Genomic DNA, 17,409 nt, shown 5'->3' with positions numbered 1-17,409 from the left:
GGAAGTCTTAGAAAAAACTTCAAGTAAAAGTTAAAACTGAAGGGGGTTTTCCTTAGTCACCCATCAAAATAGGTCCCAAGGAATTCAGAACTCAAAATGCACTTACAAAATCTGGAGATAATGGAAATGTTTCCACAATCAGTCAATTAGGGTTAACTGTGACCATACCTGAAACAAAAGACATTTGCAATTGTTTGTTAGTATAAGGCTCTTTCATATAGGTATCATAAAATTATTTATCTACCTACTGTCTTAGAAAGTCGTATTTTGCCAGACAGAATCAGGAAGTCCTAGAAAAAAAAACCTCAAGTAAAAGTTAAAACTGAAGGGGGTTTTCCTTAGTCACCCATCAAAATAAGTAGGAACATAAATTTCTATCCGAACCTATAAGTCTGCAAGTTGTAGGTGTAGTTGTGCATAAAAGTAGATTAGCATAAACCAGTTTACAAAGTAACATATTAAGCAAAGTAACATATTATGCAAGTTACATACTGTACCTAGTAAGGGATATACGATACACATACATAACTTTGTAATTCATTCATACTTAATAACTAGAAACAGTTATACACTTTTTCCGCTTTTATCATGTCAATAAAAACCGCCTACTACCGTACCTACAGGTTCTTTTTACACAGAACTAAGCTTTGTATTGTTACATACTGTACCTAGTAAGGGATATACGATACACATACATAACTTTGTAATTCATTCATACTTAATAACTAGAAACAGTTATACAATTTTTTCCGCTTTTATCATGTCAATAAAAACCGCCTACTACCGTACAGGTTCTTTTTACACAGAACTAAGCTTTGTATAATTACAGCAAAGAGAGTAAGAGAGATTGAGAGAGAGAGAGAGAGAGAGAGAGAGAGAGAGAGAGAGAGAGAGAGAGAGAAATATTTCCAAGTTTTTAAAAAATTAACAACTTAATGAAAGTGAGAATTTTTTTCTCTTTTTTTTTTAATTATTATTATTCTTGCAAAATCCTCTAGAGAGACAGAGAGAGAGAGAGAAATATTTCCAAGTTTTTAAAAAATTAACAACTTAATGAAAGTGAGAATTTTTTTCTCTTTTTTTTAATTATTATTATTATTATTCTTGCAAAATCCTCCTGATGAGGCAGAGAGAGAGAGAGAGAGAGAGAGAGAGAGAGAGAGAGAGAGAGAGAGAGACAGAGAGAGAGACAGAGAGAGAGAGAGAAATATTTCCAAGTTTTTAAAAAATTAACAACTTAATGAAAGTGAGAATTTTTTTCTCTTTTTTTTTAACTATTATTATTGCAAAATCCTCCTGATGAAGCAAGACAGATTCAGTGAGCAATTTACAATTTGTGCATTATCTAATGAACATTGATGACTTTGACTATAGAATATCCTTTGAAATGCATGGCAGCGTGGGTGGGTGATGTGGCAACTTGGCAACATTGTGTGGCGTGTTTTAATTACAAGAAAGTGTGAGACTGGAAAACAGAAACACTTTCGGTCCTAAATATAGAGCGCGCCAAGGAAGAATGGTATTGGACTGAAACTTAGAGCAGCCTTCCCCAAAAGTCACCCTGGACCAAAGCCCAGCGGAAATCTGGACGACTATAGAATATCCTTTGAAATGCATGGCAGCGTGGGTGGGTGATGTGGCAACTTGGCAACATTGTGTGGCGTGTTTTAATTACAAGTAAGTGTGAGACTGGAAAACAGAAACACTTTCGGTCCTGAATATAGAGCGCGCCAAGGAAGAATGGTATTGGACTGAAACTTAGAGCAGCCTTCCCCAATAGTTACCCTGGACCAAAGCCCAGCGGAAATCTGGGTAGGTAACTCTACGAAATTAGGTAGTCTCCCTAGTTCACTCAACCAGAGACCAAACGTCCCAATAGGAACGAATTCGAATGATTGGAACATTGAAATGCCCAGTCAATTCATTGACAGTAGATAAACCCCTATTTCCAGCAGAACCTACAGCCTTACCATAATAGCCCTTGATTGACGAAAATCAGAACATTTTAACAATGCATAACAAGAAGCTAGACCAAGCCTTTGGTTATCTTGCCTCAAACCGAAGTGAAAGGGACGCGAGAAAATTAGGTATAGTCTCCCTAGTTCACTCAACCAGAGACCAAACGTCCCAATAGGAACGAATTCGAATGATTGGAACATTGAAATGCCCAGTCAATTCATTGACAGTAGATAAACCCCTATTTCCAGCAGAACCTACAGCCTTACCATAATAGCCCTTGATTGACGAAAATCAGAACATTTTAACAATGCATAACAAGAAGCTAGACCAAGCCTTTGGTTATCTAGCCTCAAACCGAAGTGAAAGGGACGCGAGAGAATGATTTAGTGAGTAACTTTCATGTAAAAGCTTAAGCTAATGAATTTAGCGACTGTATTAGTGCAGAACGGGAACACAGAAGGATTAGCGAAATACCTCAAAAATGGTGGAACATACAAATGAAGACATGACAAGTTGTGTCTAAAATCTAAATGAATATAAATGAAACAATAGGTGTACCGGTATTACTGGTAGCATGCTGCATATTCCCAGCATTTATGCCACATGAGGTTGAGGTGGCGAGAGGGAAAGCCAGAAAATGGAAATATGCGAAAATGGTTAACCAATCAATATGAAGCATTCCCTAATCTCCTAATATGTCCAGTGTCCAGCGATGTATGGTTTTGGTCCGCATTTGAAACCCCATGAAAAAACCGATAACCAACTCACATGAGTTACTCTTCGTAAATTTCAAAGGATCAAATCAAGTCTTCTTAAAATGCTTTTTAGCTCAGATATGACCGGCAGACTTTTTGTTTCCAATTTTGATGAAGCATCTGTGAGATTAGTGATGATTGCAGGAGGACAGCTTTGTAATTATTTGCGCAAAATAGTTTTACTTAGTAACTTCTCAGGGTATAGCTAATCACAGGATTAGATATTATGAGATAACACAAGTTAGACAAAGGACTCCGAAATAAATACCTATAACTGAGACTGAGAGAGAGGCGAAGAGATATAAATCATCAGAATTTTACGACCAAGTTGTTTCCCAAAGGACATTTTTAATGATTGATTAAAATCAATAATAACACAGGTTAACCTTATTGTTTGATTGTGTTTTAAGGTTAAGGCAAAGCGTTGAGTTGTTAAACGTTAATTTGCTTAATTATAGCTCAATACCCGAGGCATATTGGTCAGACATAAAATATTTACGACTTAATTATGTTCCATTCCACCCAAATTTTAAACTAATAACAGGTGGTATCTCATACATTATTCATACATGTCCTCACATCGTATTCAAAACACACCCTTTTTCTTTGGTCCATGATTAAATTTGGCAAAACCAACGGTAAAAAAAACGCCTTTCTTGAAAAATTATTCCCAAGACCTAACCAAGCAAACGATAGGCACTAGACAACAATGGAATCTGAAACCAAATTTTCAACGGTGGATCGTCAAAAAAGGTGATGGATCCCAAGGCACAAGTGTGCATACCGTACCTTACACATTCCTTATCAATCCAAAGTCATCACAACATCAAAGTTGATCATCATTTTGTACTTTACACTCATCATCCGCAAATACTCTTCTTGATCAGCGAATTTGTGATGATGCCAAAATATGTTCCAAAGTCATCACAACATCAAAGTTGATCATCATTTTGTACTTTACACTCATCATCCGCAAATACTCTTCTTGATCAGCGAATTTGTAATGATGCCAAAATATGCGTTCATAAAATATTATCTCATCATAAACTGCTGGATATTTTATAACTGATAATTTTTTACGATCCGAAAATAATAATTAAGGTTTCTAGTTGAAGCGGTGGAGTCTAGGCAACATTATGAACATACATTCAAGCATTGACATATAATTTTTAATGAGAAGCAGCAAATTTATTGATGTGTATCTGCCGTGTCAAGTTCAGAAACATGTATCTAAGTACCTCGCGTCTGGAAAATTAAACTGCCGATGCCGTATTTTTTTCTCCCAAGCTTTTTATATGAATAACATTTTATTGATTTTAAATACCTATATCATCTTGAAGCTTGAACTATTTATTTTAAAGGGCAAATTATAAAGAAATGTAAGTTTTATATGATCAAGTTGTAAGTAGATACCTACCTAACTTTAAACTACCTCGCAATGACCTACCTGGTAAAATATTAGGACCACGGTAACTTTACCTGCTCGGCACAGCGCGGCGGTAAGTAAAAGTGTTCCGTCTCTTTGAAGTGTTGTTGAAAATGGCGTTCAGCGAAACGACCAATTGCCGGACATAATTTATGATAAATAAAATAAGGTTCCATTTATATCCAGCTTTTTTCAGTGGAATATTAAGGGAATTATTATGTAGTTAAATAGGTATGTGGGTAGTATTCTCTATCAACTAATCCAAAATCTGATGAAATTAACAGGAAATTTTTGAAAATAAACTAGACCTTGGTTTGGTTATTAAATCAGAACCTAACGGAAGAATTTTGTTTGGTAGAGTTAAACCTCACTGTAATACTGCTAAGTTGTTTAATTACGGGGGTTTACCTGTTTACCCTCCGCGCCGTTCGGCGACAAGCTACCCACCTCCTCACATTGACATCACTTAGCCTGAATGGGGCCAGGAAAAACTAGCAGCACGCTATTGCCCATATGGTCACCCATCCGGATTCCAACTTCGCCAAACATTGCTTAACTACAGTGATTCATCGAGACCTGGTACATTTAATGTGCTCTTGCCGCTGGCCATTGGCCATGAAGGAAGTGGTTCAAAATCTCACGTCGCGGAGTGACATTAATATTCAACGAGCTGGCAGGATCTCTGGTTTGTAATGATTCTGAGCAAATATTTGTTTATGTTTTGAACTGATATCTCAAGGGTCAAGACGTTGTAGAATTAATAAAGATTTTATTAAGGTGGCAGGATCTCTGGTTTGTAATGATTCTGAGCAAATATTTGTTTATGTTTTGAACTGATATCTCAAGGGTCAAGACGTTGTAGAATTGATGGTAAAGATTTTATGAAGGTAGAGTTTTACCACCGTGGATTGTCTCAAGATTGAAATCAATCCGAGGTTGACCTGGCTATTAAGTATAGGGAAATCCTCGTTCCATCCCAATCCCGAATTATTGTCTCAAGATTGAAATCAATCCGAGGTTGACCTGGCTATTAAGTATAGGAAAATCCTCGTTCCATCCCAATCCCGAATTGCTAAACCCCAATAAGAGTCAACACATTCTGGGATAGAGATTCAAGATTTTATTCAAGGGTCGAAAGTGAAGACGTATTGTTTTCCTACGAATGCCACCAAAGAAGTTTGATCTTTGATACCAATTGCACATACATAAAAAGATGTAAAAGATTCTTTGTAATATTCAATTTCCGCATAGTATTTTGATGATGTAATGCCAAAGAAGTCAGCCAAATATTCACCAATTGAGTCACACACTTCGAGAGTTTTGTATCCAACATTGGTTGTGGTGTACCAGACCCAAGGAATCCAGTCGGAGGGAGGTTCTACTCTAGTAGTGGCTTTGTCTACTTGGTCTGTTTCTTCATCAGTACTGTACTCTTCCAGAGTGCCATCAGAGAAATGAAGAATTCTCTTGGGTTCCTTCACTTTGATCTGACAATGTTCCGGTTGAGAGGATTGAGAACTGGTGTTTACAATCATTTTGACTGAAAATATCTACCTGTGCTCGTAAGTGAGAAAAAATAAAATTCACTAGAAGGACAATTATTCAATAGGTACCCGACAGACCTGACTGGTGAATCATCAAACGAAACCTTGAGGGAAACTACTGGAAAAATTCCACAAGTACTCTTCCAGAGTGCCATCAGAGAAATGAAGAATTCTCTTGGGTTCCTTCACTTTGATCTGACAATGTTCCGGTTGAGAGGATTGATAACTGGTGTTTACAATCATTTTGACTGAAAAGATCTACCTGTGCTCGTAAGTGAGAAGAAATAAAATTCACTAGAAGGACAATTATTCAATAGGTACCCGACAGACCTGACTGGTGAATCATCAAACGAAACCTTGAGAGAAACTACTGGAAAAATTCCACAGATAAGAAAATTTGATAAAAAGACGAAGAAAATTTGAATGTACGCGCTGTTCTCTTTTCAGTTCTCTGTGGTGTTTATCAATTCCACAATCCACAGATAAGAAAATTTGATAAAAAGACGAAGAAAATTTGAATGTACGCGCCGTTCTCTTTTCAGTTCTCTGTGGTGTTTATCAAAGAGGTATGAAAGTGATGGACAGGATGGACTACCAAAAGGCGAAAATGGAGCCTAATTGACCGAGCGAAGTGAGGTCAATTTATTTCATTCTGACCTAAAAGGATAATCATTTCCTCATTAGATTTAGTGGCCTTTTTCAAAAAATTCGGCCTATGCCATATGAATTAAATTTGGTTTAACCAAGTTTTTTTTATTTCATTTTATAATTTTGTCCATAAATTTGGGATTGTTCTACAAGTCTTTGGATAGGTAGTAGGTACTTAGTACTCCTACCTATGCCCTCAACCTTCATTTTTGTACCGCATATCAACACACATTTTCAAGTAAATTAGAAATTGATGTAGCCAGCTATCTAATGCAATCATATTCTTGTTTTTGCAACACCATTTTTAATGATCTAGAATTCTAGGGCACCACATTTACTCCTAGTGCTTTTAGCATTTGACTCATCAAATAGGAGACCCTTGCCAAGTGATTGTGGTACCAGACTTTTTATATACTTTCTTAAAAAATAAAAATGTATTTTTATATCATAAATATGAGTGTGTTTAGTTTTCTTTCTCACTCACTCATTTTTATAGCACCCAGAGGTTTTGAAGGTAATTTTTACAAAGCTTCAAAGTTCAAACTCATAGCTGTCCCGGCGGCAATTTTTAAAATTCATTTTATATTTATTTTTGTTTGCTTTGTAATTTGCTTGTTTTTAATAGCTAATATAAGGCAGTGGCTATTCATACTTAGAATTACGCAAGAAATGTCCGCTAGAGCGCTCTCATCGCAGCGAGCTCTAAAAAATAAAAATGGCGGCGATTTTCAAATTCCAAACAATAACAAGTGCAGTGCAGTGCTTTGTGCTTTGTTATAATAAATTCTGAATTCTGAGGTGCTTTTCAAAAATCGTAACAAACAAACTCAAAAATTTCAAAGTTTTTAGTTTTTACAATGGAAAGTTCGGAACTGAGTTGCAGTATGCAGTTTTCCAACTTTGATGAATTGAAGAAGTTCATTGAGAAATATGAACAACAAAACTCTGTCCAGCTCTATGTATCAAATTCTACCAAACTGAGCAGTGTACAATACAAAAATGCAAAGAGTGCAGACCCAGGACTTGTGTACTATGCCATTCAGTACAGATGTGTCCATGGTGGAAATTTTGAATCTTCAAGTAAAGGCATGAGAAAGTCAAGGTAAGTTTACTTATTCTTTTTTAAGTGGTCCAGCAAAATCAACCAATCAGATTGCTTAATCCAAAAGTTAAACTTGAACGGAATTTTTTAAACTCACATTGTGGTCCCAGAGCTAAGTGAAACTGGAACTTTACCATTAGTTTATACTATCACAAATCATACCAAAAGTTAAAATTTCTTGTATTTGTGTTATCATGTTGTCCCTCACAACACAAAGAGATCTAGGCCACAAATTTTGAAATTTGATTTTATTTGTTTAACACTTTGGTTGCCACGTAAGACATTATAATGTCTTACAACACATTTCCACCCAGGCCCTGTAAGACATGTAAGCAACTATACCTGTAAGACATATAATGTCTTACAGGTATAGTTGTGCTCACTTTTTTCCCTCATAACTCCTAGGTATGTGTCTTACACAATTATACATTTATACCATAGGGCCCCGTAAGACACATAGGTCTTACACAATTATACCATAAGACCCCGTAAGACACTGGACCTGGGAGTGAACATCATTATTTTTGCTTGGGTGACCAAAGTGTTAAGGTTATTTCTTACCAACTTGGATTTGATGTGAGTTTAGAAAGTCCCCAATATTAATTCAGTTCAGTAGGTACTGATTGTCTTCATATTTTGATTGCAAATATTTCAACGGGTTACTTTCTAGTGTTTTAAAAATGGCAGTGAAACACTCATCTCAGGGGGGGAAATCTGCTTTTAAACATTGAACTAAGTAATTGCTTTAATATGTAAGTACCATGTTTAACTTTGTTCTTAAATTTGATGATGATTAATTTTTTCCCTCTGGTTTTCATTGTTCCAGTACACTGAGACAAGGATGCTCATTCACCCTCAAGTTTGGATTGTCATATGATGGAAAGTTCCTGAAGTTAAAGAAAAATGAGACAGAACACAGCCATGGAATTGATTCTGCAATCTTCAATAGTATGCCCAGACAGAGAAGACTAAATGAAGAAGAAGAAAGCCAAGTCAAGACATTCCTAGACATGCGTTGTAATAAGAGATTAGTGAAAGATTATATCAAGACAAAGATGAATAAAGTTGTCCTGCTCAAGGATCTCAGCAATATAAAAACAAAACATCAAAAAGTAAGTTCTGATGATCTAAAAGGTTTAGTAAAATTTCTCAAGGACCAAGACCAAGCATCAGTTGAAATCATTGTAGATGGAGAGCAATTTGAAGGCATTTATTTTCAAACAAACAGAATGAAAAATGCCTTTGAAAAACATCCAGAAGTTGTTCTTCTGGATGCAACATATTGCCTCAATAATCTCAACTTTCCACTCTACATTATAATGGTCATAAATGGAAATGGCCAAGGGGAAGTGGCTTGTACATTCCTCTTGGCCCATGAAACAGAGGCCAACATAAAGAAAATGTTGACCATATTTAAAGAAAATAATGGATCCTTTGAAAAAATTGAAACAGTTTTCACTGATAAGGATTTTAAGGAAAGGAAAGCCCTGAAAGAGGAGCTTCCAAAAAGCAATCTTTGCCTCTGCATGTTCCACACCCTTCGCACCTTTAATCGGCACATATCATGTGACAAAATGGGGATTTCTAGTGAGACAAGGCAGAGGGCATTGTATCTCTTACAAAAAATGACATATGCAACGAGCCAAGAAGAGTATAATAAACAATATATGAAACTTGTAAATATGGATCAACCAAAAATAATAGAATATTTTAACAAAAATTGGGATTCAATAAAGGAAGAATGGGTGGTTGGTTTCATGAAAACCAAATTCACTCTAACCCTCACTACAACCAATCACTTGGAATGCCTAAATCAAAAAATAAAAGAGGTTGTGGTAAGGAACAGTCCAATTGAGATTTTCTTCAAAGACTTGGTTTGCCTCTTGAACTCAATCCATGACGAGGCCATGCTAAAATCAGTGCAAATGTGCACACGAAAAAGTACAAACTATGCAAAAGGCAGTGTTGAAGAAAAATACAACACTCTCTTGACGCCCTTTGCATTCAGCTTGATTGAAAAAGAGATATTGTGCACTTCAAGTGTTGATATTGATGAATTAATTAATTTCTCCACAACAACCAATTATTGTCAGTGTGAGCTTCATGTGAATACAGGGATGCCTTGTCGCCATATATTTAATCTATTAGAGAACAATGGAGAGAGTATTTTCCAACCTACTCTTGTTAAAAATAAATTTAAGAAAATGGACCATTTTGCTCACTTGGTCACAAGAGATGTGGCCCATATTGTAGATGAAGCAGATGATTCACCCAAGATTCACCAAACATCTGTAAATGCAAACAAATCAGTGTTGGATAAAAAGTCCAAGTACAAAAAAGCAATGATGTTGTGTGGCGATATTGCCAATATGATTGCAGATTATGGTACCAAAGAGTTTGAGCTCATTATGGAAACTCTTAAGTTAATGAAGGATGCAGTACGGCAAAGGAAAAAAATAAGTTTACATGTTGGGGATGAAGGTGAAATAACAAATGATATGGAAAATGGGACACAACCTGAAGAAATTGAACAAATCATAGGAGAAATGATCGTAGAAGAAGAAGTCATGGAGGACACGATTGTTGAAGTGGATGTAGTAAGAAAAAAGGAAAAAATAAAGTTACATTCTGGGGATGAAGGTGAAATAACAAATAATACGGAAGATAGAACAGAAATAGAAGAAATGGAACAATTCATAGGAGAAATGATTGTGGAAGAAGAAGAAGTCATGGAGGGCACAGTTGTTGAAGTGGAGGAAGTAGTTCGAGTCAATGAAGAACTTGTGGAAGAAGAAATTGATAATCACATAATTAGAGGGAATCTCTCATCAGGGCTTGACCATGAATATAACAAAAGACTGAAATTGGAAAATATTCAATTAAAAACATTAAAAGTTAAGAGATTAGGGAGGCCAAAGGGTTCAGATCACACTGTAATTGGTCTCAAGAAGAGAAAATGATAGACATAGTGTAGACTAGTTCAAGTTTAAATGTACCAAACTATACCTATGTTTTTCTTTCTTACAACAGAACTGTGAAACTGTTGTAGATAAAAGTTCTCATATATATGTAGACCTTATTTATAATTGACAAATATCTATATAAAAAAAAGTTTTGCACATAATATTTCTACAATAAAAAGTAATTTATTACCCCTCAATTTATTTCTAGTTATTGTGTTTATTTATTATTATTATTTTTTTTTAAATCCAGTTCCACAGGTTTTTAGGACCCACAATTAACAATTACCTAGGTAACACTATATTAGGTACCTAAAGGAACATGATGTTTTACAAGCCAGCTGCAGAAATTTGGAAATGAGGTTGATAGGTTGATACCTACAAAAGAAATAAGAAGTAATTTAGGAAAAGAGGAGAGCATACTAGCAAAGTGATAACGTGCTTGTTTGCCATGCAGGAAATTCCGGGTTCGATTCCCAGAGTAAAAAAAAATGCACTCAGATTACAAATATTTCAACGGCCTGGGTTACTGGTGTCCAAGCACTCCCAGAAACTAAATGGTCAGTTTCGTGTCTCTTCTTGCCCATCTGATATGGGACAATGGGACATACTACGGGATGGGCATGCTACGACATATCACTAGAGTCTAATGTAGCACCTTTTTCATTGTTACAAAATAGGTAATGACAGCAGTAAAATTGTATAAGTAATTCTATAGTATGATAATTAAATTAATACAAAAAAAATATATTACATACAAGAACACTTAGAAAAAAGGCTACTGCGCCAGGCTAGAATCGAACCCAGAATCATTAATTCAAGAGTCAAACCTTCTACCACTGCACCACAGTGCCAATGGTAGATTATGCGGTTACAAAGCAAATATAAACTTTATTCACTATCTGTAATACTCTGTCAAAAATGTCATGTGATTGCATACTTTGTATTTGTATTGAAGGGGTTTTGCGAAATCGCCGCCTTTTTTTTTTAGAGCTCACTGCGATGAGAGCGCTCTAGCGGACATTTTTTGCGTAATTCTAAGTATGAATAGTCACTGCCTACAATCCTTTATTTCCTTGATGTTTCCTCTTCGATACATGATGAAGTCAATCTGGCTAGTATGACGTCCACTTCTGTAAGTTATAAGCTGACTCTCAGGTTTCTTGAAGTAGGTATTACAGAGAGTCATATCACTAGCCAGGGCGAAATCAACAATTCTCCTTCCTTCTTCATTCTCCTCTCCAACAGTCCACCCTCCATGTACTCTTCCTCTTGTTTCGTTTTCCTTTTTACCAACATGTCCGTTTAGATCTCCTCCGATAATTACTCTTTCTTCTTTCGGTATATTCTCCATTTCCTCTTTTAATTCGTTCCAGAAAGTGTCTTTCTCCTCGTCTTCGCATCCTCCTTGCGGTGCGTAAACTGATATTATGTTTAAAATCTCTTCACTGTCCAACTTGATACTCATTATTCGATCATTTCTTCTGTTTACACTCACTACGGTAGTTTTGAGATCATTGTCTAGAATGATCCCAACTCCGTTTCTTCCCGCTTCATTCGCTCCACTGTAGAACAGCTTGTATCCTTCCCCCAATTCCTTTGCTTTGTTGCCCCTCCATCTGGTCTCTTGTACGCACAACACTTGAATTCTCCTCCTCTGCATCATGTCCGCTAGTTCTCTTCCTTTCCCGGTCATTGTACCAACATTCAGCGTGCCTATTCTCGATTGAACTAGCTTCTTTAGCCGAATCCGCTCTTGATCCGGTAGCCCTCGCCCATTTTTCACGGAGGTCGGGCGGGGCCTACGCGCGTCGCATGGAGGGGACGCCCTAGCGTTTGTTGACTCGCCAGTGTGTGTTACATCCGAGGCACTGTTAATCTGGCGTTCTGTCATGGTTGAGGTTGTTTTGGTTTTGGCGCTCCTACTTCCAGTTTTACGGTATGAATGCCCTTCCAAAAACCAACCCTATGAAGGGCGCCAAAGTTTTGTGTTTTTGTCGTTGGCCTGACAGGGCTGGTACATTCTCTGTTTAACGTCCCCCAGCGAGACTTTGTTTAACGTCCCCCAGCGAGACTTTGTTTAACGTCCCCCAGCGAGACTTTAGGGCTGTACAAAGCCAAAATGGATGTATTATTCGCACCTATGAATAAAGAATTAGGAAAAGTACCGTGAAAACTTCAATTTCCTCTAAGGAAAATATCCCCAGCGAGACTATGTTTAACGTCCCCCAGCGAGACTATGTTTAACGTCCCCCAGCGAGACTATGTTTAACGTCCCCCAGCGAGATGGAAACTTTTCTTTTAACAAATAAACTTTAACTTAAATGTTCTATGAGGTATTATTATAAGTTTCATTTCGGATTGCACACAGGGGGCGTCAAAAGTTCGAGTCCAAGGAACAAAAGAAATATGTAACCCTCGAGGATCATTGGTACTTAACTAAGTTATGTGGAGATACTTCATTGGCACATCTACGAGTATCTTACAAGTGCATACCTAGGTATCTATTCTTTCATACTAGCATAATTCAAATGTACGAGGTATCGCTTTGGGACAGTTTCGGAAACCTTTTGTTCTCTTCAAAAATATGGTTCATAAATCAGAAGAAAAGACTTGTTTGCATGGAACATTCAAATAAGTAACAAAGTATGTAACTCCTAAGTCCTGTGATTACGCCAACAACCAAGCAGCATTAAACAAAATAACACCTTTATCGCTGACGCTCTGATTACTAGTGAATCGGAATATCCATCCAGCTACAGGAACACATGATGATACTTTTCCTCGTGTCACAAGGGTTTTATGACAAGGGGCCCCTAAAGTTGGCCTATGAAAATTCACGCCCTTTGTGTAACTTTTAGTTCACACTGTGAGGAAGTATTAAGAGCTTGCACGTAATCAACATTTCATTCGTTTTCAGAAAAGTTTTAATCTTTTTCAATTTCTTTCTTTTCTTCAGAAAGAACAATGGCGAAAGATTAGCAACAGTGAGTACTTTCTTTAAACCTGAAATATTTCAACTCTGCAGTTTGGCGAGCTGTTAAGTCTTCCATCTTATGATGATAGTGTGTGTGTGTGGTTTGTGAGATGCTGCAACATCTGAATATAGGAAGTTAAAAACATATTCATTTGCGGCTTTTTACTGCAGCAACGTCATGAATTGAACATTATTTTGACCCAAAAAATGGGATTTGTAACTTTTTGTGGGTACATTATGTGAAGGAGGAAGTGTTCGCTTAAAAAAAAGTGAAGAAAGGAAGGGTTCAGTGATTATTTTTGACCAATCAATGCTTGTTTATCGATCATTTAGTCAAAACCTTTAGGGCTGTGCTTATCAATCCATTACCCTATTATCTATGACCAACTTTACAGTAAGGTGTAACAGTACAAAGTTCAGCCTGATGTGGGGAATGTTGTGTTCCTTACCGATCCATTATTACGAAACCAAACGTATAATCGAGGATCTCTATAACCAATCCTAGAAGGTCAGACAAAAAGTGTGCTGTCTTGAACTGATAGAAAATACCAGTAAATGTGGTACATATTTGCAGAAATCCAAGTGAATTCAAAAAGTCCCAAAAGGTAAAATTGTAAACCAAGATTTTTCCTCCTAAAACTAGCCTTGACAGATCAAATTATCAAATCCTGGGTGTCTTTAGAATGTAAACTCTCGAACCTTTAAACTCAAACTGCAGTATCCAGTGGATAGATAGATACAGAGAGACCAGATTGTCTAATTAAATGCAGGGAAGGTGCATAAGAATTGCATTGTCCTCTACAAAAATGCATTGTCTGCTTTGTCGCAACTTTGATAACAAGGTCACTCTGGCACAGCATGCACTTCTGTGAGTCATGTTTAGATTGTTCACTGCTACTCATATCAAACACAGGAGTGAGGTGTCTAGATCCCGCATCACTTTTATATCTCGTCTGTTTCGTGTCAAGGTGCTTTTTATTTTTGTCAGGATGTAGATTAATGACGCCCGTGAGCTTTTCCCGCAGACAAATCCAGTGTCAGACTTGTTCCGATTTCGCCGCATATAGTTTTCGGATAGTTTTATTAAAAAAGAATATATCTCAGATCTTTTTAAATAAAGCTGAAACTTTGTAATCAGCTGATGTGTCTCCTTTCTTTCGATTTAACTTTAGTTTTATTAAAAAAGAATATATCTCAGATCTTTTTAAATAAAGCTGAAACTTTGTAATCAGCTGATGTGTCTCCTTTCTTTCGATTTTAACTCCTATATCAATCCGAACAATATCCGTAATCATGGATGTTTCTGCTTGAATCACAACAGATTACAAGCATTATATTCAAATCTACCTTTGTTTCTTAATCTGCTCTTTCTCATTCCTCCTTTCTTGTTCCATTGAAGAGCGCTCCTACCCTTCTAAAGCATTAGGAACCATCTGAGAACACCAGTGACCCATATTCCCATACATCGAATAACTCGTGGAAATAATACCCGACGAGTGAAAAAAAAGGAAACCTTAGAACAGTCAGTACATGCAGCTAGCGTAGCACAATACGAAACCTTGTTTAGAAACAATAATCTGCTCTTTCTCATTCCTCCTTTCTTGTTCCATTGAAGAGCGCTCCTACCCTTCTAAAGCATTAGGAACCATCTGAGAACACCACTGACCCATATTCCCATACATCGAATAACTCGTGGAAATAATACCCGACGAGTGAAAAAAAGGAAACCTTAGAACAGTCAGCACATGCAGCTAGCGTAGCACAATACGAAACCTTGTTTAGAAACAGAACGGGAAGCGAAGGAAAGTTCGTTATTTCTCCAACGCATTCGGAAAACAATGGAGGGAAAAGTTTTCTATTCACTTTTTCTTTTGACTGGAGCACTAATTACGTCAACAGCGCCCGAGATGAGCTCCTATTTCGACACTGGCATGAAAAACATCGAGACCGAGATACCGGGACTCTGAATGAACACGGAAAACCTCATTGTTCCCAATGCCTGGATAATCCTAACGGCTGTTGTTCATGTAGTTTTTTTAAAGAACTTTCAGCTTTGTTTTTCTAATTAGGTAAGAATAATAATCGAAATTGCGCTTACTTGCACTTCTCAAATAAAACTAAGGAGTCCCTTTACAACGTAGATAAGCTTAACCCAACCTTTAGGGCTGTTTGCCCCTAAAACCAAGTCCTTTTACCTCAGCAGAAGACTTTTACTACTACTGTGGTCAAATTCTCAACGTTGAAGACAAAATTGCTTATTTCAACTGGGATGAAACCCACGCCCTCCTGATAACCAAACTGAAACTACACCACCGAGGCAGGTAACAGGTATCTTCTCTTCTGTTTTATTTGATAAATCTGAAGTTGACTACAGATGTGTTTCTATGTTCTATGAAAGGAGGATGTGTAATCTTTGAAGATTTCGTAGCATAGATCAGAGAAGGGATGGACGGTACACGTTACTTTAGCTGATTGTACAGGTTGTACTCTATGTACTCCTAACTCTTTGTTATTTATAGATTTATACTATCAATAGAGTTTATCATATAATCTTGATCAATGAAATGTTCTCTTTTGCAGGCAATTTCGGAGATATCCTCTTGCTGGGGATAAGCTTGCATAATGTCTAATTGTTCGCGGACGTGATATCTTCCAGGTTACCCTCCTTGGCCTGTTCCCAGTTCCCACATTATCTTCCTCAACAACTTAACCCGTGAAATGTTAGAAGTCAATGTGATTGTGACATTATACCAAGTAGATAAAGAAGACTTTATCCTACTTAGTATGTTACTACGTAAGCAAACTAAATCCATGCTACTGGTTGTAAATCCTATCTATCTTATCGTAAACCTACTTCTAGTTGCAACGAACAAACTAATTAGGCTTTAACCTTTCTTTTTAACTAGGTACCCATTTAATTAACAAAATTTTGCATAACCCAATACTCATCTAATGAAATATGCCTATGCCAAGTCTTATCAACAGCTCATTCTTTCGACTCTTATTGGATCTTCATCTTTTTTCATCTTCTTGGATTGTATTCTCTTCATACTTCATATTCATCTTACTTTTGACTCCCACAGTTGGGCCGCTTGAACCTGAATCTGAAATGTTTATAATATATGGTTGTAAATCCTATCTATCTTATCGTAAACCTACTTCTAGTTGCAACGAACAAACTAATTAGGATTTAACCTTTCTTTTTAACTAGGTGCCTATTTAATTAACAATATTTTGTATAACCCAATACTCATCTAATGAAGTATGCCTATGCCAAGTCTTATCAACAGCTCATTCTTTCGACTCCTATTGGATCTTCATCTTTTTTCATCTTCTTGGATTGTATTCTCTTCATACTTCATATTCATCTTATTGGATCACTTTTGACTCCCAGTTGGGCCGCTTGAACCTGAATCTGAAATGTTTATAATATACCTGAGTCCTGAGTCACTGACAAACACCTAGTCTCAATATTTGCTGAAGTGTTGAAGTTGAAACTGTTGAAAGGTCATGTTCTTGATCACTTCTGACACTTCTGACGTGCCCCTCAAATCCGCATCACCTAATCCTACACAAATGTGGATTGTATTCTCTTCATACTTCATGTTCATCTTATTATTCTTATTGGATCACTTTTGACTCCCAGTTGGGCCGCTTGAACCTGAATCTGAAATTTTTATAATATACCTGAGTCACTGACAAACACCTAGCACCTAGTCTCAATATTTGCTGAAGTGTTGAAGTTGAAACTGTTGAAAGGTCAAGTTCTTGATCACTTCTGACGTGCCCCTCAAATCCGCATCACCTAATCCTACACAAATCTGAGTCCTGAGTCACTGACAAACACCTAGTCTCAATATTTGCTGAAGTGTTGAAGTTGAAACTGTTGAAAGGTCAAGTTCTTGATCACTTCTGACACTACTGACGTGCCCTTCAAATCCGCATCACCTAATCCTACACAAATAATTACACACCTGATATTTAAGTATTCAACCAATCAGATCACATGCCCGTTGCTATTGTTCCACAAGGAGAACA

The 17,409-nt window shown here is 36.8% G+C and overlaps 2 protein-coding genes across 2 annotated transcripts; one reads left to right on the top strand and one right to left on the bottom strand.

Annotated features, from left to right (window-relative positions):
* Positions 1 to 7,000: 7,000 nt before the first annotated feature.
* On the top strand, positions 7,001 to 10,510 carry LOC108253738 (protein FAR-RED IMPAIRED RESPONSE 1-like). The gene is made up of 2 exons (XM_017448282.2): positions 7,001 to 7,434; positions 8,261 to 10,510. The coding sequence occupies exons 1-2, from the start codon at positions 7,190 to 7,192 to the stop codon at positions 10,392 to 10,394; spliced, it is 2,379 nt and encodes a 792-aa protein (XP_017303771.2). The 5' UTR covers positions 7,001 to 7,189; the 3' UTR covers positions 10,395 to 10,510.
* A 935-nt stretch (positions 10,511 to 11,445) lies between these two features.
* LOC103519529 (craniofacial development protein 2-like) lies at positions 11,446 to 12,288 on the bottom strand. The gene has a single exon (XM_008484621.1). The coding sequence runs from the start codon at positions 12,286 to 12,288 to the stop codon at positions 11,446 to 11,448; it is 843 nt and encodes a 280-aa protein (XP_008482843.1).
* Between the last annotated feature and the right edge of the window lie 5,121 nt (positions 12,289 to 17,409).

This window comes from Diaphorina citri, unplaced genomic scaffold (assembly GCF_000475195.1).
Source record: "Diaphorina citri unplaced genomic scaffold, Diaci psyllid genome assembly version 1.1 scaffold65, whole genome shotgun sequence".
Lineage (NCBI taxonomy): Eukaryota > Metazoa > Arthropoda > Insecta > Hemiptera > Psyllidae > Diaphorina > Diaphorina citri.
This window is presented reverse-complemented; position numbering and strand designations above follow the sequence as displayed.